The sequence below is a fragment of the Phymastichus coffea genome, unplaced genomic scaffold (assembly GCF_024137745.1).
Source record: "Phymastichus coffea isolate CEN01 unplaced genomic scaffold, Cenicafe_Pcof_1.1 PCOF00055, whole genome shotgun sequence".
Lineage (NCBI taxonomy): Eukaryota > Metazoa > Arthropoda > Insecta > Hymenoptera > Eulophidae > Phymastichus > Phymastichus coffea.
In genome coordinates, this window is record NW_026706866.1 from 490,593 (window position 1) to 515,503 (window position 24,911).

General features: G+C 38.0%; 3 protein-coding genes across 8 annotated transcripts; 2 read left to right on the top strand and 1 right to left on the bottom strand.

The window, feature by feature from the left end:
• Nucleotides 1-249: 249 nt before the first annotated feature.
• On the top strand, nucleotides 250-2,907 carry LOC131665940 (small ubiquitin-related modifier-like). Of its 3 annotated transcripts, none has more exons than XM_058938213.1 (6): nucleotides 250-607; nucleotides 741-809; nucleotides 881-958; nucleotides 1,158-1,229; nucleotides 1,937-2,020; nucleotides 2,149-2,907. In XM_058938213.1, the coding sequence occupies exons 1-5, from the start codon at nucleotides 593-595 to the stop codon at nucleotides 2,006-2,008; spliced, it is 306 nt and encodes a 101-aa protein (XP_058794196.1). In that variant the 5' UTR covers nucleotides 250-592; the 3' UTR covers nucleotides 2,009-2,020; nucleotides 2,149-2,907. The 3 variants fall into 3 exon arrangements, with proteins under 3 accessions (XP_058794196.1, XP_058794195.1, XP_058794194.1); XM_058938212.1 differs by having other exon boundaries at nucleotides 252-607; nucleotides 1,937-2,031; nucleotides 2,149-2,897; XM_058938211.1 differs by lacking the exon at nucleotides 2,149-2,907 and having other exon boundaries at nucleotides 254-607; nucleotides 1,937-2,091.
• A 1,012-nt stretch (nucleotides 2,908-3,919) lies between these two features.
• LOC131665993 (E3 ubiquitin-protein ligase Ubr3) lies at nucleotides 3,920-23,900 on the bottom strand. 3 transcript variants are annotated; one of them, XM_058938303.1, is made up of 28 exons: nucleotides 22,696-23,900; nucleotides 22,322-22,535; nucleotides 22,109-22,243; nucleotides 21,602-21,867; nucleotides 21,128-21,372; nucleotides 19,753-19,870; nucleotides 19,499-19,678; nucleotides 18,927-19,153; nucleotides 18,663-18,818; nucleotides 11,196-11,377; nucleotides 10,972-11,111; nucleotides 10,585-10,894; nucleotides 10,268-10,511; nucleotides 10,030-10,195; nucleotides 9,774-9,947; nucleotides 9,403-9,555; nucleotides 9,034-9,212; nucleotides 8,530-8,950; nucleotides 8,246-8,391; nucleotides 8,010-8,171; nucleotides 7,617-7,928; nucleotides 7,316-7,544; nucleotides 7,015-7,224; nucleotides 6,669-6,934; nucleotides 6,233-6,583; nucleotides 6,024-6,149; nucleotides 5,819-5,958; nucleotides 3,920-5,734 (listed from the first exon to the last, which is right to left on the bottom strand). In XM_058938303.1, the coding sequence occupies exons 1-28, from the start codon at nucleotides 22,970-22,972 to the stop codon at nucleotides 5,617-5,619; spliced, it is 5,847 nt and encodes a 1,948-aa protein (XP_058794286.1). In that variant the 5' UTR covers nucleotides 22,973-23,900; the 3' UTR covers nucleotides 3,920-5,616. The 3 variants fall into 3 exon arrangements, with proteins under 3 accessions (XP_058794286.1, XP_058794287.1, XP_058794285.1); XM_058938302.1 differs by having other exon boundaries at nucleotides 3,922-5,734; nucleotides 6,018-6,149; nucleotides 22,696-23,899; XM_058938304.1 differs by lacking the exon at nucleotides 9,403-9,555 and having other exon boundaries at nucleotides 3,921-5,734; nucleotides 6,018-6,149; nucleotides 22,696-23,899.
• Nucleotides 12,404-18,567, top strand: LOC131665995 (uncharacterized). Of its 2 annotated transcripts, XM_058938306.1 has the most exons (8): nucleotides 14,636-14,911; nucleotides 15,574-16,140; nucleotides 16,263-16,404; nucleotides 16,467-16,604; nucleotides 16,676-16,893; nucleotides 16,975-17,195; nucleotides 17,271-17,681; nucleotides 17,749-18,567. In XM_058938306.1, the coding sequence occupies exons 2-8, from the start codon at nucleotides 15,613-15,615 to the stop codon at nucleotides 18,080-18,082; spliced, it is 1,992 nt and encodes a 663-aa protein (XP_058794289.1). In that variant the 5' UTR covers nucleotides 14,636-14,911; nucleotides 15,574-15,612; the 3' UTR covers nucleotides 18,083-18,567. The 2 variants fall into 2 exon arrangements, with proteins under 2 accessions (XP_058794288.1, XP_058794289.1); XM_058938305.1 differs by lacking the exons at nucleotides 14,636-14,911; nucleotides 15,574-16,140 and adding an exon at nucleotides 12,404-13,125.
• Nucleotides 23,901-24,911: the final 1,011 nt, after the last annotated feature.

Consider the following 24,911-nt stretch of genomic DNA (forward strand, 5'->3'; position numbering starts at 1 on the left):
CGCAAATCATGATAATAATGACAAAAAACAGTTTAGCTTGGAAATAAACAGGAGAAAAAGAAAGGAAGTGTGAAAAACATGTAAGGACGTGCAAGAAAATCTGGACAACTAAATAAGCGGAATAACGTATAAAATTCAAAAGATGGACAAGTCGAGTGAGTGTCGGTCGAACCGACGAATCAGAACGAACTTCCGGCTGCCCGGCATTTTTCTCTATAACATCGCCTCAGCGCGTTTTATCGGAGACGCCGCTTGCCACAACCTTTCTTCACGGGAAGAGAGAGAGAGACGGAGAGATCGTGCCCTAGCCAGCTTCTATAAGCGTATCCGTCGCCGCCTTGCGTCAGCTCGCGTACCGGAAAAGGTCGACCGCTCACCGTCGCTGCCGCTCAGCCGTTGCCACCGCCGCCACCGCGCCGATCTTTGTACTATAGCAGCGCACGCCGTCCCGTGGAGCGACGCCGGTGAACAGTTTCGTTTCGAATATAAGCTTATGAAACTGACAAAAGCGTAGCGCCATATTGCCTACTCGTGTGTTTGCTTCGCTAGTTGTGGCGCGTGCTCGATAACACTTTCAATCTAATCTGCAATAATGGGTGACAACCAGGTGAGTCTTCGCGAGCGAAAATTGCTTGCGAAGCCGACGACGCCGACCGCTTTCCTCCTCATGCATCAATTCTTCTACAACTCTACCGGCTTCTTTAACCACTCTATAACCTCGACGCTCGCTTTCCTTGCAGGAACAGAAGCCTGATTCCGGCCCTGGCGATGCCAACTCTGAATATATCAAGCTCAAAGTTGTCGGAAATGTAAGTGGATTTTTTCCTTTTTTTCTTTTGCTTTCCTTCCAATCTACACTCTTTTCTCTTTCATTTAACAGGACAGCAACGAAATCCACTTCAGGGTAAAAATGACGACTCAAATGGGTAAACTCAAGAAGTCCTACAGTGATCGCGTGGTGAGTTGAGTTATTTATTCATTTATATGTTTATTTCAACCATACCAAATTAACCAGAAAGATAACATTGTTATTGTTATCAAATTTTTCAACTAATCGTACTTATCCCTTCATTCGTTAATTACGCGATACAGTAAAAGTTATTTAAGTAATGGGATTTACACAAGTGGTTATCTGTATTTTTCTCTGTAATTTTCAGGGTGTACCCATGACATCGCTCAGGTTTCTGTTTGATGGCAAAAGAATTAACGATGATGAAACACCAAAGCAGGTAAATATACAATCATTTGATCAATGTTATTTTTCGATATATATTAACAATAGTTTTGCACAGCATGAACTTAGTAAGAATTTTAATAGTTCAGTTTGTTTTCATGCATAACAATATTACTGCCATATTAAATTATGTTTGAAATTTCCAATTAATTTATGCCAAGTTTTTAAATTTTAAATTAATTAATGTTAATTAATTTGAAAACAAGTTCAAGATTTTATATTTAATTTGTAAAATATTTATTCAACATTATTTTATGAAATACTTCACGTTACATAAATAAAAAATATCGACTTATCTTTCGTATCAAATGTATGTTTATAATTTTATTTATAGTAACAAAACATTTATTACAGTTATTAATTAAACGTTATTTACTGAAAATATTAGATATAAACTTTTAAAACTCAATTTTTTCAAAGATAATCCAGTTATGATATGTTTTAAAGGATTATGAATTTGTAACTGATTCACTATAAGGATTTTTATATATTGAATTAAATTCTATGTATTAAAAATATTAAACAAAAAATCTTATTTAAACTGTTATTAAAAATGTTAAGAATGTGCTTGCTAATGTTTATGAATATAAAAAAAATTGTAATCAGTCAGTTCATTTACTACTTTTTAAATTATTATTAATTTTAAATTATTATTATTAGCATGATTTTATAAACAAAACTAATTTTATACTGTATTTTCAGCTGGAAATGGAAAATGACGATGTTATTGAAGTATATCAAGAACAAACAGGAGGCCTATATTGGGGACATTAAACAAAAATTTCAGTAAAAGCCATGTATTTTAATTTTATTTTCTAATAAGTGAATGGGGGGATTAAAAATTGTGGAAGAGAAAATACTTTTTTTTTTATTGAAGACACGTATTTGAAATTCTTTTTATAATTGATTTCCAGATTAGTAATCCAGACGTGGTGTTTTACATTCCCATTAATAACAAATGGATCATAACTATCGATTTCACAAAAGGCATCCTTCATTATTAAGAAATAGTAAAATATTAAATTTCATTAGAATATGTTCTTAATTTTATTTGAAAATTTGAGTTAGATCTTCCTTTGATATTTGTACTTTGGTAATTGTAGCATGGAAACTATGAGTTACTGTTTTATAACAAACTTTTTTAAAACACCACGTAGTTTACCATTGTATAGATATTAACGGTAGACTATTACTTTAATTAATTATTACTGTGCATTTCTAGATCTAAGTTGAAGGGATTATTTGAAAGATTTTCTTATAGTAAATATTCCTTTGTTTTATTGTAATAGAAACATCAAGTATTTGACAATGTAAACTAATTTCAAAGAAATGTTGCATTTAAATTATAACTGTCATAAATGAAAATGAACATTTTGTATTACGCGCTTTGTAACTTAATTATGAAAACATTTTCTCAACAAAGATTTCACGTACTCGAACGATTATGACATTTATTATCCTTAATTTTTTTTTTCAATCTACTCAAATCTCTAGTTAACATTAAAACTTTTTTCCATGTATAATAAAATCAATTAAATTTCTAAACAATCTAGAAATAATATAAGTATTTTCTGTTTAGACCATACCTATAATTTTAATTTTACAAATGTAGATGTATTGATATTTAACAACAAACATTGTTTATTTCAAAGAATCATCCTGTGATTAGGCTATACATTTGATATATGGCCTATTAACAAGACTTAATACTTTTTTGCTATTTAATGAATAATATTCATCATGATTATTTAAAAATCTTAACCAAATATTTCTAATTTACTTAACATAAGTGAACATTTGGATATCAATGTACTAAAAAAAATAATAAACCGAAACTGAACAATTGATTACTCATATCTTTTCGGTCCTTGACTTCTTCTAATCTTGCTTCAACAGTTTTAATGTTTTGAATAAAAAAAATATATATATACTGCTAATACTTACATTATAATTTCCTAATTTATGAATGAATCATAGCTTATTATTTAGCCCTTCATATGGTCAGATTTGTTTCATATTGCAACAATTTATTACATGGGCCATATGTAGAATTAATAAATAATTTCTAAATTTCTAATACATTGTAATTAAAATATCAACAAAGAATAGCAGTTAATATTTATATTAGAGAAATATTTAATTTAAAAATTAATTGTTTTGAAAAACAGGGTTTTAAGGTAAGTATAAAGTAAATTATTATGTTTAAGATTGCATTTGGAGTCTTAATTTTCTTCTGTAGGATATTTATCATTTATTCTCTGTTCAATACTGGTATCAAGATTATTAATTAGGAGTATATACAGGTATTGGAAAAAGAAAGGGATTCTGGGATTTGTTAAACAATCATTTGTCAGAATTACAATAAGTATTCAGTATATTTTAAATATACTACAAATCCATTTCGCTGATCATAACGTAAATGTTATTAAAAATTTATTAGGTTATTTGGTTATTGTTTATTTTTTGAAAAAAATATATTTCAATATCTTTTCATCTAAAAATATCTTTGATAGAAAATTGAAATCCAAGTATCTGTTTAAAATTAGATATCAAAGTGAACAGAGATTGACTATACTCGTTCTACGTCTCTGAATGAAATATTGATAGATGAACATATTCTTGAAGAAATCGTTAAAAAAAATTTTTTCAAATTAGAGCAAATCAACAAAAATAACTGATTAAGCTGTGATCTAAAATTCATAAACTTTTCTAATGAGCGTTGATAATTGAGTAGGTAATCTATTCACCCTCATCTAATGTAAAGAAGATAAAACAAATAGCAATTTCACTATATTATTATGTTTTCTATTTTATTAGATTCCGAATGAATTTTAAAAGTAGCAATTCATAAGTCATAAGTGTACGCGCACGCACACATATATAAACGTTGATAATTGATTGTTGATCTTTGAATATGATTAGAAACCTATATGAATAATTAAACAGGTATCATTTAACTGAATGATGTTTTTCTTTTTTCACATCATCTCGTGCTTATAATTGTTCAATATACTTAAAATTGCAAATATAGAAAAATACAAATAAAAATTAATGATCATAAGATAAATTTTTATTTTTACTTGTTTTATAACACAATCATAATTTCATTGTATAATTCAATCACTGATTTATAAGTCTTGAGCAGGTCTATTATAAACTTCTCAATAATAAGATATAATATATACTTAGACAAAAAACAATTCTAAGTATAAAAAACTTTCGGAATAACTTTGTAAGTGTTTTATGTACAAATTGTTTAATCCGCAATTGACCGAACATGTTATTGCGCGGTGTACTTGCGTATTAACCATTTGACGCCTATACATATTTACAATCAGTTAAAGAATACTAACTTGTATATACGCAAAAATAAAGAATGGTTATATTTATTTGCTAGATTTTTAAATTTAAACAATGAACAACTTGTATACAAGATAAATTGTTTTCCTCCAACGTTATAAGCTTGTCGTAACATTCACACTTACCAATACACTCGCAATTTGGGTGTACACAGCCCATTTTCATCAACGTTTGCTGGTCTCTTTTCAATACCTCTCTCACTCATTCATTCTCTTTCTCACTTCAGAAATTATATTTACAAACGTCAATAAATTTACGCAGCCACCGAAGCAACGTTAAAAATATAGATTTCATTTTTTATATCTAGTCAATTAACTTTGCTGGATTTTAAGAAATAAAATAATTTATTAGAAACTTGTCTTTAGTATCTGCAAAAAAGGAGTGAAATGTTAGATATTATTAAACAATACTTATCATTTTTCAACATGTAGTATTTCACTGTAGGATTGTTATAAGAACACTAAACAACAATGTTGTTCTTCTAAAACATAACGTAAAATTTAAGACGTCAGTCTATTTTTTCAGTATTAAGCTTTATCTCCACAAATTAATATACCGTCTACGCTAAACGTCAAAATAATTTACGAAATCATTGTAAAGGAATCAAGTAACTTCAAATCAACAAATAATTCATAGTGTAAATAGAACCAAAAAAACCAATCTAATGAGAAAGTTAATTAAATTTGATTTTTATTTAAAATGAAGCAATTTATGCACTATGTACGTATTTCGGTTGAAAGTTGATTCTGAGAAGTCTTAAATAAAATAGCTTCAAGAAAACGATCATAATTCTACGTTTTTCGCAAAACGTCTCTCTTTAAGTGCCGTTCTCTTTAAGTTCCGTCACAACAAATACTTTCAATATTTAAACTTATATTCATTATTTTATTTACCGGTCGCCAGTGAATAAATATGCTTATTGGTAGTCAATTGATTTTATAAATTTTGAAGCCCTGTAAAATTTTGGCGAGGTATTTCCTGTGGGAATAACGGATGGATCAATTTTTCATAATTGTAGAACGTCACAGAGCATCGCGATGCGGAACCCATGTTTTTTTCGTATGATCGAATCTATGAGCAAGCCACTGTTGTTCTAGTAACTGGTATCTATCCTGGCTCAAGTATAACGGCTTTCCACGTCTATAAAGTCATAAGAAAATAAGTTTCATAAATGTTATTGTTAGCTTCCATCCGGTGATACGAGATAACATGATGAATACTTACTTCAAGTCTTTATCCTCTTCTTCAAAATCGTCAAGGTATAGAGAACCCCATAAGCAAGCTCTCTTTCCTCTAATCACAATAACATACGTTGATGTCACTTCTAAAAATATGCCAGTTCCACCCCCACAGTCAATAGAATGCTGTAAATTTGAGAAAAGTTCTTTAATATATTTTCTTTCTCTCTTTAAAAATATCTTACCTGTACGACTTCGCAAACATTTGACTGTTTACAACAATTTTGTTTGAGACAAACGATGGTACCACATAATAAACATACGCTTTTGTCCTTGGGTACAGAATGGCACTGTCGGCACTGGCGTTGATGGTAATACTAAAATCAAAATGCGCCGTAAGTTTTAACATCAATAAAACGAAAGAAACGAGAAAAGATATAAAACCAAGAATATAATGTACCGTAAATATTTTCTCGTATTCTCTTGGAAGACCCAGTAATTTTGGCATATGCCACGTTATATGCTGGTCGACAATTAGACCTCTAGCAGCAATTTCACTCTGAGTCACAAAGACAGCAAATTGTTCAAACCAAGTATGAGGAACAGAGACTGCAACTTCGTCGTTTTGCCATTTCAAAGCTACCGCTGCATTGAAACAACTCCAGTCCATGCCCTCAGTTACTAGTTCTAAATAATATACTAGCCTTACAAACTCTGTCTCTGCAGAACGAATCAAAGGTATAGGTTGTTCATATAAGTGATGACGGAGGAGTGCTGCTACTCGGAGGAAGGGCAGACATAGCGACTGAATCTAATTTTACAATAGAAAAGATTGATAAGTTAAATCGCATTCAATAAAAGATTTGTCAATAATAACTTCGTTTATTAAACCAAACCTGTTGTTCGATAACGTGGCTTCTTATTCTAGCGTGACTTGTTGATGAAGATGCGTTGTCGTCGTTACAGTAGAGTGCGGTATCGCGGAAATATACAATCACAGTCCTTAAAATAGCTTCGGAAGTTGGTGCAAAAGTTTGATCATCAAGCATACTTCGACCAATAACAGCATTTCTTTCAGCTTGTGTTAGACCACAACTAATTTGCACTATTATTTGATAGTATAATAAATTGTACAAAACTTTGACAACAGCAGAGAAGTAAGCTGAAATGAAAAAAAAATTTAGTAAATTCATTTAATATATTGAAAGTAAGTGATTTGAATTATTTTAATAGACTACGTACTTTGATCAATGTGAAGTGGAAGCAAAAGTATAAACTGGAGCAGCAGTGCAGTAGGATCCCTTAACAAAAGGGGAACATCTCCTTCATGAGGAACGAGAGCCAAATGCGAAGCCGGATCTAATGGCAAACCTGTCAACTGTTCCCAAGTCTGATGAACCGGCCATAACGTCAAAACTCTTGCATGCACAGCCAGTACGTGTAATAGTGCAACTGTAACAAAATAAGATAATATTTTATCGTTAATTTGTTTTTCTGTTTTATTTATTTAATCAATCAAGTTTTCGAGATCTTGAAAACTTACCCATACAATCACGCTTTGGCGTTAGAGGAACCATTGTTGAAGGTGGTTCGCATAGCGAGCCTCCTCGCCGTACAAGTTCAACTTCAAAATTAGTACGCGCAACGGAAGTAACAAAAAGAAATAAGCTTTGGTGACTAGGGTTCCAATTCTTTTGCTTATATTTCATGTACGTCGAACTCGTCATGTCTTCCATAGCTTTTCCCATAGCTAAAGCCAAATTAGATGTAACCTATGGATAGAAAATAATTTATAAATGATTTTGTTATGCGACTTTTAAAGAGAAAAGAAATTCATTATTTACCGGACTCCTTTGAATTTCTTTCAAAAAGTTATTTAGATCGATGAGTATTGTTTCAGGTGACGAATGACGAGAGCGTACCACTGCGGTGCATTCGCCCAGTTGTGGTGATAAAGGAAGAACAGAATTGGCTAACTGCCTGCACAAGGGGCAGTAATACTCGCCTCTATCCAAATTTTGCTGTCTTTGTATATCGCGTACAGAGTGTAAGTACGATTTAAGACAGTCTAGATGTAGATGATGTCCGCAAGTTTGGACGTGGATTCCACCTTCCCATCCTAAATTTAATGACAATAACCACATCGGGGTTTTGCTCTGTAATAAAAATCAATACGTTCAAATGTGTCGTTGAAGCAATTACAAAGCAAGAAATATTTAGCATTAAACAAAATATACCGTTGACCCGCCATCAAACGATCTGTTTAATTCATCTATTCTGTAATCGAAATGAGCTCCACGAGTATCATCTCTTGGATGACGTATGGGTGGATCGTCATCCGACGTAGGCAATAATAAACGCTCCGGATATCTTCGTTGATGTCCTAGCACGCTCGTTGCCTAAAATTGAATCAATCATCAATACTAGTAGCATTAAATAACATTTGAATGCATAAAGAAGTTATAAGTCTTACCTGGACCAGAACGACAAGACCCATTGGATGATCTTCTGTACTTGATGTAGTCTGATAGCAAATGACGCAATCATATTCCTTTTTACTAGGCATTTTGGCTTGTCCGTCTTCGGATTCCCAATCCATACCTAAGCCGCCAGCTTCATCTGTAAAAACCGAGAAAAAGAAAATTAACCTGGTATTAGAAAGTAAAATTTATTGATTGTAATAAAACAAGTAATAATTGTATAAAGCATCGAAGTAGACCAAACAATTGATTTGAGATTGATTAGTTAGTAACTCACCTGTCTCCATAGCTTTTTCCAAAAATTGCTTCTGCTTGTTAACGAATTCAGCTATTAGCTTTTCTTGCCTCTCTTTAGCTCGCTTCCGCCTTTCAGCTTTTTCGCTATTCTCCTTTTCTCTTTGCTCAGCTTCAATGTCTTGGACTCGAGGCCACAATCGATTTTTAGTTTCAATGATGTTTTCTCTGCACATCAGATCAAGGTTTGTTATTTTATTGAGCAATTTAGTTATGAAAAATGGACCGTCGCCAATACGAGAATCAAATTGCTCGCTTGTGTCCATACTACTGCCGGGTTCCGCTTCTGTCGTTTGCTCCAGGTTGAAACTATCTGGTGCTCCCGATAATTTGGAATGAAGTTTGAGTAAAAGAGATATTACGCTTTCTCCTACTCTCACCATCTGAGGCTGTGGTGTTCCCGTCTTGTTATTTGAAAAAATTTGTTACGTTAGATATAAAAAATAAAATTTTATAATTATGTTTGTAAAAATGTATAGAAACTTACTTGAGGATCTCTTCTTCGAAAATGTTTGTGAGATGATGTTGACGGAACAATTTCCGTAGAAGTAGAACTTAAGCCACCGTGTCGAGAAACAATGGAATTCAGAAAAACTACTTCGTTTCCAGCCATGACTGCAGGGCGTGGAACTGATGGCGGAAGAGCAGGTTGTCTGTTCGCTTCATCTATTCGAAAAAAAAAAACAAACGAAAAATTGTGCAAATTTTGAATTAAAAAAGTCTAGTGTGATTGATGAGTTCATATTACATAATTGTATTTAGTCTATTATAAAAGTTAAGTATGAGAATCAATACAAATAGATGAACAATGAAAAGTTAATAACCAAGGTTAATTTTCAGTATCATATAAACGTACTGTTTAACGTAGATCGTGTTTCAAGGGCTAAGACCCCCGTATCTTCGGTAGACGGAGGCAGTGCTCTCGAGACAATTAACATTTCGTCCTCACTATCATTGCGTGGGATGGCAACTACCCCGTCTTCAGGTACAAAACTTGTATCGTAATCTACTATAAAACAGTAATGAAAAAAAAGACATTCAAACATGAACAAGCTGTCTTTTACGCTTGCATCTGATTAGGTTGTTAAAGCTTTGACAAATATTTGAGTAGGATTTATTATGAAGCTATTAACGATGAAGTTATGTATCAAGTACTAGACTAAATACAGGCTTATTAAACAAGTGTTGTACATATGATTGGTAGTAACAAGTCAGTTGAGTACATACCATTAATCGTTGGAAGAGCTGGAAGAGCAGCGGCATTCATATTTGTTTCATCGGAAATTTCTACATTATCGGCCGACAAAGGAAGAGCCAATATGCCACTTGAACTCTCATCTGCGCTATCATTTAGCACTGCAACTTCCGTTACATCACGTTGGAATTCCCATTCGAATTCACCTGCAAATGAAATAAATAGTATGGTCAAAATCTTCCTTTACAACAGCCACATTATGTCTAAAAAATAGAATCAAAACAAAACCAGTACTATCAGAGCTGCTCTGCTCTGGTTCTGGCACGAGCACGACTCTAGGTATGACAGTCCTTAAGTTTTCAGAAAGATTATTGGAGGTAAACCAGCCAGCCAGATCCATATCTTTGAAAATGCGAGGAGTTGCACCACTGTTGTACTGACAAATTAGGTGAGTCTGAAATTGATTAACCCGTGAGAAATCATCTAGTCTTCGCAAATACTTATGCAAAAATACGAAGCCACTCACGGATTTGTCTGGAACTTCAGCGGTAACAACCGCCATCTCCAGTAGATGTATAGCCAAGGCCATTACGTGTTCTGTTATGTCCTGAGTATTAACTGCTTTGTAAAGAACTACGAAGATCATCGCATGAAAAACTTTGGATCGCAGCACGTAACGTGGATCGTCGTACTGGGCCGAGACTGGTGCTGGATGCCGATACGGTGGCCATGGAGTAACGCTAGCTGCGAGCTTGCCGGTTTGTCTTAAGCTGTGAGAATTTCATTTTGAAATAAAACGCAATTCAAATTATTCGCATGACTTGTCCATGTGATGTAACTTACTGTTTGACGTATCGATCCATCGACACTTGAAAATCTTTTCTGTGCACAGCTCTAAGTAAAACGTGAAGTGGATCAAATAATTCTTCCCAAACATGCGCTTTTGGGATGTACATTCCTTGGTTCATTTGTCCACTGGCTTCGAGGTTCGGTGCTTTGTATTGAGCGACCTCGGCGAGCACCGACTCGAAATCTCGATTTTGCGTGGTACCACAGCGTTCTGGCATCAACTCCATCAGTTGACTATGAGTCTTATCACCCATACACAGCAGAGTCACCATTTCCAAGCACGACATTTCCGGATCTGAGAGACCTAACAAATGATGCATTCGTTGGATACAATTTTCTTTTTATTGACAAAGTCATTGTTTGAATTTTAAAATAATTTACCTAAGTTGGTCCGAACATCGACGAGAGTTGTCAAGAAAGTCAAGCAACTTTCCAACATTGCGATGTCGTGCTCTCCTTCTAGATACTCATTTTGTGGCGCGTGATAACGACTCAAGCTCATCCATTCTTTAACATGGAACCTTAAAATATAAAAAAATTCAATTGATATAAAAGCAAAGAAAAGAAAATTATTATTTGGAATGTAATTTTGAACCAATATTTACTTTTCTATCACGGTCGATAAGAAGACATCCGGTTGTAATTTGGTTGCACAAATTTGAAGTAGATAAAGATCCGCGTCGACCATCGAATTACAAAAGTTACACTGAATATATGTCATAGCTTGGCCTTTGATTTGCAGTCCATTGCGAACCCATAAATTATTGACAATCTCATAGAAAGCCACCTGAAAACAGACAGATAACATTTTCAATATTTTTAAATAAACTCGAAGTACTCATTATAAACAATATGCATCAATAATGATTCATTTTTATTACTTAATCATGCGGATATGCACATGTACATATTAAGGAAGGTAAATCACTCTTTTCAACATTTTTACTGATTTTGTAGAAAATAATAGCTTTCGGATGATCATTATATAACTCGACAGTCAGTCTGACTAACTTATCAGATTGGTATTTAATGAGTTTCATTATTGTCAGAAAATATGCAATGTCGAATTAACAGCTAGGATACTTTTAAAGCAAGAAGAATACAGAGAAGAAAACGTTATTTTTTTGTTCAATGACCAGCAGGATCGACTGCATTTTATTAGTTTAATTTAACTTTGACATCCCTAACTGTACAGTTATTTGATTTGGTTGCGATAATGAACTATCACGAATCATTAGAGCGAAACACAAGAGTTGTGATATTTCGTTGCGTGAAGTAATTTACAAATTCTATAGCGCATGTCGCAAAAGCAAATTCGTATAGTGTTGCAGGTTAATTGTTATTTTCATGGGGGGAGATTTGCATAACAATATCCGATAGAAAGACAAACGTAACCGATTACGAGAAACTCGTAACGTCAAATGGATGCGTAATGGATAGATAAGGAAAAGGAAAGCTGGTAAACTGAAATTTAGAAAAGTGTGCTGACGAAAGGAGGATTTGTTATGACCAAAGTAAGAATATACAGATTGGAAACGATGAAAACGAGGATTCCGAGTCATACATGACAGTACGCGCCTCACAGCGGGAGACGAAACAACCTTAATGATTACGCACTTGAGAGGAAGTGAGACAGATACAGAGAGAGACAGAGAGAGGGGGAGAGAGAGAGATAGGTTAGACTTCACGATATAGTAGAGTTAACGGACTGGAAAATAGGGGGCCGCTCGTGGTTTACTGCTCTGCCCCCTTCGTTTCTTGTTTCGTTCGACACTGCGAGACGCCGTCACTGCGAACAGTCTGCTCTCGGCGCTGCTCGAGAGCTCCTCGTATTCGCTTTTTTTTTTTTTTGGAGCAGTATCTTTTTTGGTAACGTCAGGACATCAACATTTGTTGTTCCTCTGCGACGGAACAAAAAAGACCGTCACTACGATGGCTAATTCGAGGAGGCATTATGGCGTATGCCTTTTGATGATCCTAAGTCTGTCGCTTCCCGACTTCGCGACTGGTGTCGACCTGAGCTTTGGCGACGTCACCGAAGTGCTTAAGTTTAGTCGTGAAGTGGTGACGGATGTGCTTGAGTCGTACCACCTGATCAAGCCCAAACGACCGAGCGATTCCGAGAATGAATTTCCTTTCATCAAGATGATGGAGAAACGACTAATGAATCACATAGGCCAAGTATCGCGTATGATCGAGGCATTTGAGGGTCGTATGGAACACCGAAACGAGCTTCTTATTGATGCTGTTCTCGACAAAATGCCCGAACGCGAGATGTTGGAGAAGAGTATGCACGACTTGTGGAAGTATCTCGGGCAAGTGGAAAATTCGTATCAGAATTTCCTAAGGTACGCCAAGGCACCCGAGAAATACGAACAGTTCACTCTTGAAGATTTTGCGCGGAATTCTGTGAGTTCGAGTCTTAATGCTCTGCCAGATGTACTCAAGATGATTCATCGACTGGTTGTACCACCCAACTGGGATAAGGATATCTTTCATCGAAGTATCCTCACCCTACTCGCCAGGAATATGAAGGTAATCAAGTGCATTATTCCTGAACTACAACTTGATTGTTGTGCTCGCTCTCGCGCGTCGATCGGCAATCCTAGTGCGAAAAAACAATCGTGCAAGACGTTTTCAGCAATGAAAAATGCGACATTCAAACATTGGAAAGTATCCGATGCTATGGTAACGCGACGCCTTGCAACGGGCGTATGTACACATAGGTTAGCTAGCATACGTATATTAGTTGCTTACGCAAAATTAAAGCTGAACTATACGCTATACATGGCTATATAAGTAGACGCGTATTTATGTATCTCTCGTAACTCTTATAATTTAATGACGGGAGCTCAGCGAAAGAAAGAATTAGCACAATTCGCAAGTTATAACTTGCCATGTATTCCATTGTTTTTGAATTGCTTGTCGTAAACAGAAACAGGACACGATATATGTGTGTGTATGTATGTGTGTGCGCACGCGCATGCACGCACAAACTTGGTGAATACGAATCATCTCCCCTGCAACTGCTTCAATCACTTAACCATCTCGCTGTCGGCTATCATCATCGTTTCTCGTGCATCTCAGCAATGCGATTACCGAGCGGAAGTTCTGTACGCGGAAGATGAACATACTGCGCGCTTCAGATTTCACTGCGATTCTTTGAATTTCGTTCTTTATCGCGTTTTGTTTTCCTCAAAGTTGTCCTTGCATATATCGGGTTCAAATACTTTTTGCTAAATCATTAAAAAAAGAACTACGTCTACAGCGATTGCAAAACTGAAAAAGAAAGATAAATGGTGATACAGTTTCCGTTGGAAATGAAAGAGACTGGTGTTGAAGACTTGTGCGAGGGTCACATGATTTTCGCAGCAGACTCACGTATGCGTTGCATGCATGAAATAAAAAGAAAAGAACTACGCTTTTACAGAGAGCGCCGAGCAAAGGCGGCCATTCATTCAACAAATTCGGAGATCCCTCTCAGTTGTTCGCGCATGCTTCACATTACATGTTATCTTGCGTGTACGTTCACTATATCGAAAAGAAAACCTTAGATTAGATGTGCCCTAATGAGGCATAACAGTTCGTCATAACAATATGTGCTCATCATTCTGAGATAATATTACGTAGCAAATCTTATTGCGGTCGAACGAGCTGCGTAAAAAGACAAACATAAACAAAACGTACTTCTTGTAGTGGACCTATCGCTTGAGTGCGAAAGATTTCGAAACTATGATCAAGTGGAACGGGATTCCGAGGAAAATAATTCACGCGCTCTCTGCTAGCGCCGAGAGAAAAGATAAAAACGAGAAAAAAAGCATCAGTATGCAACTAAAAAATCGAGAGAAAGAGCGTAGGAGGGGGAGAAAGAGTAGAGCTCGAAAGGGACATGCGCCGTGAGTGAGAGAGGGAGAGGGAGAGGGAGAGAGAGAGAGAGAGAGAGAGAGAGAGAGAGAGAGAGAGAGAGAGAGAGAGAGAGAGAGAGAGAGAGAGAGAGAGAGAGAGAGAGGACGAGGTGGTGGTGGTGGTGATTATGCGCGACACCGTCCACAAAGCGCGCGCGACAGTGACGAGAAGAGAAAACAAGCAGTGGGAATTCTCTGCGCTCTCGTCGCACGGTGAGCGGGCACTTCAGTCGCCGATTCGACAGAGACTCTCTCACCTTGCGCAGAGTCTATCTATTCCTCGACTTCTCGCGCGCCGGTCACTGGCCCGATATTATACATTATAATATTCGTATTGGCAACAGAACCTGCCTGGTAAGAACAGCACACGTGCAGCTTCGAACAGCTGACTCGCTGCATTTTGACACGTGCAAAAGGTCAGCCTCGTTCGTTTCTTTTTTTTCCTCCTTTTTTTCATTTTGGAGTCTCTTGTCGTCAACCGAAAAAAGGTCCTTTCGTCGCGAGTGCCATCGGTCAGTGCTCGGTTGCTCGTTCTATTTCGCGTAAATTGAGTCTAACGAGTCGAATTCTTTACTTTGGCTCGAAGGAAAAAATTGACATTAATTTATACGTCTTCTCGTAAAGTCGCTTGCCTCGTTGATTTCTTTGGCCTGCTCCACGAACTCTCGAAAAGTCGTAGGTTTGTTCCGCTGGGTCGACTGTATTCGAGGCTCTTTTTTCGAAAAATTACCTTCTCCGCAACGAGAGAGAGAGGAACTCGCTCAATACTGGCGAGGCGCTGACGTCAGATTTTTTACCGTCTGCCCGCGGCGCGCGCGCGCGACAACAAACGCTTCTTTGTTATTTCGCCAAAGCTCCGCGTTGACAATTATCTCGCTGAGTCGTTCGGACGCACGTCCTTCCCGCGATTGTATAACCCACAGGCTACACAACTCGCGTTTTTCCAAAGTCAATGTCGTGACGCGCGTTTTCACGCGAGGCGAACCGTGGCCGGACGTTCAGTTGGCGACAATGAAATTCCAAGCAAGTGATATCGGAGACTGAAACAGTATAAGAGTCAGTGGTGTACCGTATGCAGGCGGAGCTACGATAAAAAGGGAAAATCTCGACAGCGAGGATGGGTCGGAGACTGCTCGCGAGTTTACTACTGCTCGCAGCGAGCAGCAGCATGGTCAACGGCAGAAAGCCAGCGAAGGAGTTCTCCGCTGTAGACATGCTGCGCAAGCAGATAATGGAGCTGGACGATCCGCGAGACGAACCGGCGCGCTCGTTCAGGACGTCCTCGGGGGAGGAGCGCAGTGACAGCAAGGAGCAGTTGCTCGTCGCGGCGATTCGCAAGTACAAGCGCGTGGGCGATCGAATAGAGCGCGAGTTCGCCACCGATCACGAGCAGTACCTCGAAGTGCTCAACACGCTGTGGCTATGGGCGAGGACGCAGTCGGAATTGCGTACCATCGAGAGCATTTACATTACGTATCGGCGGATGCAGGATGACCTGGTGAATCGAGCCGAGCCGCTGGACGCGAGGCAGTGGTCGAACTTCGCGAAAACCGTGCTGAGCGACGCGCACCTGTCCATACCCGCGGCCATCGAGCGCACCAGCGATTTCATCGTCAATCAGCGGCTATTCCTCGCGGCGAATCAGGTAGTGCCGTCGGCGAGCGCGGTACGCGGAGAGCGAGCGCAACAACCGGTCGCGGTGCGTCCAACCACGACCCTTGGAGCGCGCGACTGATCTGTTTTTTTCCCGTTTGCCACTGCCGACAGGAAGCGTCGACGCAGATATGCAACAATCAGCAGTCCCCGCAGCAGCTGCTCTACAACCTCTACAGCACAATCGCCCTCACCGAAATCAAGGGATACACGATGATGCAGTTCTCCTGGACGATACTCAAGCTCTACAACATCGGTACGTACGCGCTCTCCTTCCAGTGCTAAGGATCGTAATGTCATTTGTCCTCCTTTGCACAGGCAATTTCACCGAGGAAATGGAACAATTAAAGCAACAGTACGCAATCAGAACGTCCGAAACTTTGAGAGCCGTGAAGACTGCGATGGTCTTTGCCCCTCGTGAGATTTGGAAGTGCGACCCCGCCAAGCACAGGATGGGTAAGCGATTGACCGTGCGCTTGTCCCTGTCAACGGCGACGATCTTTACGAGCTTCGTTTGCCTGTTACAGATGTGACCTACACGGAACTGAAGCAGGTGTTCCAAGGATACCTCGTCAATGAGGTGGACATGAATCCTCAGTCGACCTGCAAAGAGAACTGTGTCTACTACAGCTACTCAAAAGTCTACGGGTGCTATCAGAATCAATTCTGTGCCACGCAAAAGCGCTGTAACGGCAAGCTGATCAACTGCCAGTACGTCGACTCGGATATGTGGGTCTGCCCATCGGTCAGTGCACTAACTGCGCTCAATCGCCAACAATTAACTGTTGAGACGAATGACTATTGTCGGTTTGCTTGTTATTCGCAGGAGAAGAGCAGCACCCGCCGTTACGAGTACATTGAGTACGAAAACGGACAAATGTACGGGCAGAAGGGTACCTGCTCACGAGGTACCACCAAGGTCGATAGCTGGTGGCGCTGGCTGTTCTGGCACTGCAGCTACTGCATGTGCTTCTGCGATGACCACAATTCCAGCTCGGACCGCTACTTCAATTTGCGCGACGTCATCTCCGACATCGACAATAACAAGTGAGTTAGTCACTTAGACCAGTCGGTGGCAATGGCCCTCTTTTTATAGCTTGCTCACGCTCAAATACGTTTAAGGGTCGTCACGGGAGTACAGATGAAGAAGGAGAATCAAATTATTCACATTCAGATTCAAGAGGGCACGTTGTTGCCGCGAGGAGCTATCGACGCTCAAAGTGTCTCTTGGAAAAAGATCGACAACTACACCATCATTGATCCGGAAGTTCGAGCTGGTATTGACTACCACACAATTATGTGGGAAAAAAGAGCCGTCGATCTTGATGACCTTGATGCACCACAAGATCATCTTCTCACAGGACTGAGATTCCGAGTTATTGGCGCTCACCTCAATCTTGAGATTCGCATGACACCCTTCAATTTCACCTCAGGTACTCTCTTCAAAGAGATGAGCGTTTGGCACTCGTACGATACGACCGATGCTAGTGAGCTCTACGACCTCGACGGCGAAACTTACGTAGCTAAGAAAAGGTAAGTCGATGCTTACGTGCACTAGAACGCAAGACTTTATGAATGACTAATCGAATGTGTTTTATAGGACCGAAGTGAAATTAAATAAACCGGACGTGTCGACACGCTCGCAAGTTCAGTCGATACCAGACTCGCATACCAATCAGTACATCCAGTTTGGTCCGACTGATTTGGAAAAGGACGCGGGACAAAGCACGATACCGTTCATCGACACTCAGCGCGTTGAACCCAAGCCTCCGGTGCCTATCTCCGGCGCGGGTATCTTCCACAAAGGACGTGGTGGTTACGGTGGCTTCCTTTCTCTCAAGCTCATCACCTACAACTTTGAGCCACAATTGCGCGCCGAACTTCCATCTACACCACCGGTCATTGCGATGAGCAATGATGTTGACGCCATGTGACAAGACACAACGATAATTAAAGTAATCGACAAAACATCCAAAGAACGCCAATAAAAAACACGGTGCTCTAAGCCTCTACCAATGATCTATACTCAAGCATTTTGCGACTGCCCATGCCTCCTCTCTCAGGACGCAAATTATATAATGTTATTTGATTATTTCTGTTTCGATGAATAGATCTTTTTTAGTTGGCTTTGTAATCTATAAGGCAATTTACCTTGATGAAACAAGAAATTAGAAAAATATTTTCGTTTTTTTCTATCGACATTTCATACATAACTATATGCATGACTTTAGTTCGTAAGTTGAGATTTCGTTTTTTGCGTAAAACATTTGAATATACTGTGATTTTACTTTATAAAAGAAAAAAAATATGTATGTAAGCAATGCCACTTTTACTTGGCGAAAACATTATTATGTACGTTATATTTGTACTACCTTAAATACATTTTTTGTAGTAAGAACGAATTATTTACTTGTATTTCTTGTTCCTCTTGTCGACATATCGACATCGACTTAATAGTTAAATCTTGCCCAACTAATAGCAGACAAAATTGAAAAATCGTTCTAAAATTCGTACCTGAATGCGTAGAGGATGCATCATCAGCAAATGGAGCATATCAGTACCAGGCAGCAACTCGTTCAGTTTCGCACCTTGTTGCCTCACTGTTTGGCATAGAAATACAGCAAAATATCGATGTAGTGGCAGGTGAAAAGACACCTGAAACGTGTCACTCTGCAATAATAAATAATTTAAATTCTACCACATTTCATTTGACCAAGTGAATTCTTAGCCATAACTTTAATTATTAAAAAAGTACTTTAAATATAAATTATAACTCACAATTTTTGGATTTGTAAAATTGACAGCATCCAACCAGTCCTGCAAGGCATTGACGCAGAAAGTAATGACGCGTTGACTTAATGCAGTACTTTCTGGTCCGCAAAGATGAGAAACAAGAGCCCACATAGGATAAGCACTAGCTTCTAATTCTGCACTGAATGCTGCATAATAAGATTGAGGTTCAAACTCAACATGCTGATTGAGTTCCCTTTGATTAACGTTCATTCCTAAAAAAGCGATAAATATGTGAATGAAATTTTCAAGATTGCACAATATTCTCTGTCTAACTTTCTAATTACTTAATGTATATATTTTTATATTTTTGTTACAATACTTTGTTACTATACGTATCATTTATATCTCCTACAAATTTTAGTATGATTACTGAAATAATATGAATAACGTAAAATAAGACCAAGTTAAACTTTTTTTCTTTTCATTTTTTCATTTAAGTGAGCATAATCAACAACCGCATAATGAATTAAAGTAAAAGAGTAACATTATACATAGCATCATTACTATGATGTGCCATTAATCACAGCTTCAAATTAATTAATTTCATTTGGATATACCTTGAAACATAGATAGAAAATCGAACCACATTTCCAATAATGTATCGTCGCTCATAAATCTTTGAGCGACAGGCTTGTGAGACAGAACGTTATTTAAATCTGAAACCAGAGGCCAGTAACAATGTTCCTTCATAACTTGACGGCCACAATCGACGACATAGTGAAAATTTTTATCTGGGTCTAAAACAAAAAATCAAACGACGGATTAAAATATATGAATGATATTGTGTATGGTGTTTGTAAATAAAATTTACCATGGAGATTGTTTTGAATTAAAATTTTGCTCATCATGTATTTTAAACTGATCACCATGACGTGAAGCAATTTCAACTGATCGACCATTCTTAGTGCTAAACTTTCATTACTAAATAGCTGTAAAAAAATATAAGTTTAATATGATAAGTTAAACATTACAATAATCAAATAAAGACAGTCCATAAATTAAACTAATTAATAATTTAAGATAATTATAATTTGTTTGTCGATATTATTTTTTAATATTCTTATGGTAAAATATTCTATGGTGAATTCAACATTTTCAAGAATTTCTGAAAAATACGTTACATTAGTCAATGATGCGTGTAAAAATATTGATGATTAATCCAGAATTTCGAACATACGATAAAATAACACTTAAGTGTATAAAAAAGTCGATAATTCATAAATAAAAACTACTTTTTACTTAAAACAACACAATTATTTGATTTTTCTTGTTTGAAGTTAACATAACGTTACTCTTTGAAACTGTTTTCGAAGACGAAAAATTTGTTCGATTTAACTTTATTTCATTGATCTTATCATTACAATTATTAATCATTTTAGAACGGCGCACACTAAGTATGATGTTTTTAAGCGTTTTATTGCAGAAAATGTAATGCTAAAAGTCATGTATTGAGACATGTCTATCTTGTATTAAAAAATTTTTTAGATATCATTGATATATTTTAGGGTCACTGTATCTTATACATGTAATAGTATGTATTCATGTTTGAAATACAAAATATGGTATATATCCTTAAGTACACAAATCCTGGTATAAATCTTTTAATATCCAAAGAGCTTTTAATTTTTTTATGTTTTAATAAATTAAATTGCAGAATGTGTATTCCATTAGATTTTTTTTAAAGGAAAATAAACTTTATTTTTTAAGAATATATCATAAGGTATGAGGAATCTGAAACTTGATCTCAGTATAACTTATAAACGCGATATTACGCTTGGTCAACTTCTGGATTTCAATCAATATAGTTTGATTTATTTTTAGTACACTGTTATTAAAAGAAGTATTCGTCGTGATATACATTCTTTTTTTTCTGAGAGTCAAAGAATTAAAGAATCAAATAATATAGTTTCCGTATAATAATGTTCAGAAAAGTAGTAATTCAATAGAAAAAAGTCGATACAGGTATTAAACGTCACATACAATAAGTTTTATTAAAAAATTATATAATTAATTTATAAGTTAAATAAAATAAAAATATAAAAATTGAAGCGTTAAAAATATTTCAAGTAGACTTAACTAAATAGATTAATATGTGTTATCTACTTATTTACCCATACTTTCTGATTGAATGTATTGATATTTTTTTGAAAATATTATAATAAAACTTACTAAAAAATGCAACTTACTTGTACACTAACATGAACAACTCTGTTGCTAAGATGTTCGGGTTCTGCTGAACGTTCTAACATCATAGAAATTCGACTATAGTGTAAAACAAAAGCTCGTGTCAATGCTTCCTTATAATCTGGATCAGGCAGCATATTTAATAAAAAGCAGACGAGTTTTTGTGGAAATTCATAAGCCACTGTCCAAAACACCAATTCTTCCAAAAATGTCGTATGCTCCAGATGTTCTTGCAATGATGCACATTCTATAAAAGAAAATAATCAATATTATATTTTCGTATAAAATACTTATTGAAACCAACCATTCTCGAGTATATATACTTTAAGTGTTTTTGAGTGTTTTTGAATTTCAATAATTTTCGTCGTTCGATTATGCAACAGACTAAATGGATGAATAGAAATACAGTACCAATAATAAAGTAAAATTATTGAAATTCTTGAGTCAATCTCTAAATAATAAAATGAGTGATTCACCTTTGTACTCATCTGGAGGTTCTGGATTAGGCAAACCTTTAATTGCATCTTGATAAATTTTGTTGCTATCTTGAAGATAACTATCATACTCTGACTGACCAGAATAAGTTGAAGGATCCATTAGACCGCGATATTTTTGAGGATTTGTTAGAGCAGTTGTCATTACATGTCTCATTAAAGCGCCCATATTATTAAGCTCAAGCAGCATTTGCAAGTATGCATCAGCTTCTTGAATTGCACTCATATATTCAGTTTGATTGATTTTGCTGTAATAAAATAAAGAATATTCAATAAAATATGATTCAAGAACATTTAAAAAAATGCATAGAATACTGTTATTTTATGGATGACAATTATCCAAAATTAAATCTCAGTAATACATAACAAAAATAAACACACACTTTTTATTAACAATGTTTGAAAATCATTGTTAATAAATTGTTTTGAAAATTTCAAACAGAGCATTTCGAGTAAAATTTAATAGCTTTTATTGGAAAATAATCTTACCAATTTTCTCTTAAATGTTGGATGAGTCTCAATATTATTCTTGGCATCATAGCTACAGCAACTGACATCAGATTGGCTGGTGCTTCCAAATTATGGCAATTTCCAGTTGCTTTTGGCCCATGTCTGTCACAAAATCTATTCCAAACAGAAGCAGTATTATTAAGCTGGCTGTGCTTGACTCAAGGTCAATCTGTATTATTATGTTGCACTCACCCTGTCTCCTTCATGACAGAAGTATCGCCACAGTCACAGGCTCCACCTGCTTGGCTAAGAAACATATTGAAATCATGCTTGTGATGATTGCCTTTTTTGAAGCAATCAGTACACAGAGACATGCAAGGAGAAATGCCACATGTACGACAGCGGTAGGCCACAAAATTTGGTGTCCAAACTAATCCACAAGTTGTCGCGTTGTCAAATGTCCTTACTGAAATGAACAAAGAAATAAGGTACTTGCAGCAGACTATGTACATGACATCATATAAAGTGTTATTTAAAGATTGCTGATAATTAGGGAAATGAGCCAAAGTCATGTGATGAATTACAGAGCAGCAGTGTTTGGTCAAATAAGAGTATGTATAACTAACCTGTACTAGCAAATTCATCAGGGGTGCGGCCACCAGCCATAAGCCACTTCATCCAGTCGATGGTCTCCCAGTCATCGATGGGCTTAGTTGGACTGAGCAGGATGTCCAGTATCTGAGTAAGATTGCTGGGTTCGCCGGCAGAACGTCCAGAATTGCTAAACTCCTGGTAGATGTGGTTGGCGGCGATGCGTTTGCCCTTGCTCAAAAGCACCTGGGCGGAGGTTTTGGGTGCAGGGGTCACGTTGGACTCCATGATGGGCGGGCGGTTAGGCTCCATGGATCGAGACGGCGATGACTCGCGGATACGAGGTCGGCGGCGCCACGAAAAATTGCTGACCGTTTGGTTTTCCGAGATCGAACTGTTGCTGGTGGAGGTGAATGAACTCTTTTTTGGTAATGGAGCTAGTAGACTGCCGGCTGCGGAGTTGCTAGCCCGCTGATCATCCGCTTCGTTGCCATCTCTCGCTCAAGGCTGCAGCTCCAGTTGGCAATAGATGGTCAGCTGGCTAGGCCGGCGCATCGTCGTCAGGACAGCAGCCACTCGGACTTTGACTCTCTCCCTCTCCTCCTCGCGCTCTATCTTTTTCTCGTTCAATTTATCGTTCTCTCTCTCTCTCTCTCGCTCTCTCTCTCTCTTTCTCCGTTGATGTGCGATGGGCGCACGCAAGTAGCTCTCGCTTACTCTTGCACGGAATCCGCACCCCGAAAAAGTCGATGACGATATGTCGGTAGCGGACTGACTGTGTCGTTGATTCGAGTTCTCGCTGACAAAGCTGTCAGCATTCGCGGAACTGAAGAGATAGGCAAGCCGTTGAGAAGCAGTAACACACAGCAGCAGAGAGGAGAGCAACACGACTCGCAGCGCCTCGACAATATAAGCAAGCAAGAGCTGCTTTTGCTGATGCGATTCGCTCGCGAGTCAATCCGGAGCAAGTGAGATGGAAACGCGCACTTGGACGTTGCACTGCATACAGCTGTAACACAACGAGAAAGAGCGGAGTCACGGCACTGCACGGCTCGCGATCGGATTCAGATCCGAGCCGAGCAACTCAGCCTCTTCAGTTCGTTCCTCTCTGTAGATGGTTGGCTGGTTGGCGCTGCTCTCTCTTTACTTCGCTATAGCTCTATTCCTCTCGCTTGTGCACATGCTCATCCGCCTATCCTCTCTTTCTCTGTCTCTTTCTCTTTCTCTCTCGTGCAGGCTACATTGGCTGTTGTACTGGCACCTCTGTGTGTGTGTGTGTGTGTGTGTGTGTGTGTGTGTGTGTGTGTGTGTGTGTGTGTGTGTGTGTGTGTGTGTGTGCGAGAGCGGCTGCTTTACCGAGCGAGACAGTCACTATACGTAGCCACCACGATCTCGACTCTCCGTAGCGTTCCTGTCCACGAGTACAGCACCGGTTGGATCATCGACGAGAATTTCGCACTCACTGTGGTCGAGAGTAATAGCGGGTAATTGCCAATCAAGCGCGATCCATGGCTTGGATTTTCGTCGAGCAAACTCGACGAAGTGGGCCATGCGTTATGAAATTGACGAAACCGCGGTCACGGCTCAAGGTCACGGTCTGTCACGTCGACGACTAGTTTCATCCTTCTCTGGTCTCTTGCATCACGCTCGCACCACTCGCGCTCCCCCTCTCTCTTGCTCTTTCTTCCTACCTGTTCTCGCCGTAAAAAGAATGCAGACCTTTTATGCGTCTGTCAAGGCAGCAGCAGCAGCAGCAGCGGCGGCGGTGGTGGCGAGAAAGAGCCGCCTCCTTTACCTAGCCCCCCGTTGTTCGTTGTCCACCAAGCGCGCGAGCGCAGCTACGAGCTATATCGCCGCTAAACGATCTCGCGCGCGCGCACGCCAGATGACTATTACTTCCAAGGGTGCAGGTCACACTCGCACGAATTGCCGTTTGGCCTAATAATCATTTGGTGACCTAGTTCATCCGCGGCTGCTCTAAGACACTCTTCTGCTCCGGTTATTTCGGCTGCTCGATATATAGACACATGACGCTTTGCGGCTAATGCGTCACATCATGCACTATAGACTTTGAATGTCCGTCTTTTCTATACCTATTTATTACATTTGTGTAACGTGCGCGAGCACGTGTCTGTGTGCGCTGCTCAAAGTATTACGCTGCATTTACATCGCTTTACTTCTAGCCGTTTATATCATAAAGCTTTTTGGTATTTTTACTACAGCTATTATTTCGTGTCGCGTGAGCTGTTGA

Excerpts from the sequence above, each read along its gene's own strand:
- LOC131665940 (XM_058938213.1), top strand. Across the intron at positions 959-1,157 it reads AGTCCTACAGTGATCGCGTG|GGTGTACCCATGACATCGCT; the intron begins GTGAGTTGAGTT and ends TGTAATTTTCAG. Across the intron at positions 1,230-1,936 it reads ATGATGAAACACCAAAGCAG|CTGGAAATGGAAAATGACGA; the intron begins GTAAATATACAA and ends CTGTATTTTCAG.
- LOC131665995 (XM_058938305.1), top strand. The coding sequence starts at position 12,523 with ATGGCTAATTCGAGGAGGCATTATGGCGTATGCCTTTTGATGATCCTA. Across the intron at positions 13,126-16,262 it reads TACTCGCCAGGAATATGAAG|GAAGCGTCGACGCAGATATG; the intron begins GTAATCAAGTGC and ends CACTGCCGACAG. Across the intron at positions 16,894-16,974 it reads ATATGTGGGTCTGCCCATCG|GAGAAGAGCAGCACCCGCCG; the intron begins GTCAGTGCACTA and ends TGTTATTCGCAG.
- LOC131665993 (XM_058938302.1), bottom strand. The coding sequence starts at position 22,972 with ATGGAGCCTAACCGCCCGCCCATCATGGAGTCCAACGTGACCCCTGCA. Across the intron at positions 8,172-8,245 it reads GTCTTGTCGTTCTGGTCCAG|GCAACGAGCGTGCTAGGACA; the intron begins GTAAGACTTATA and ends ATTCAATTTTAG. Across the intron at positions 6,150-6,232 it reads AATACGAGAAAATATTTACG|TATTACCATCAACGCCAGTG; the intron begins GTACATTATATT and ends TTTTGATTTTAG.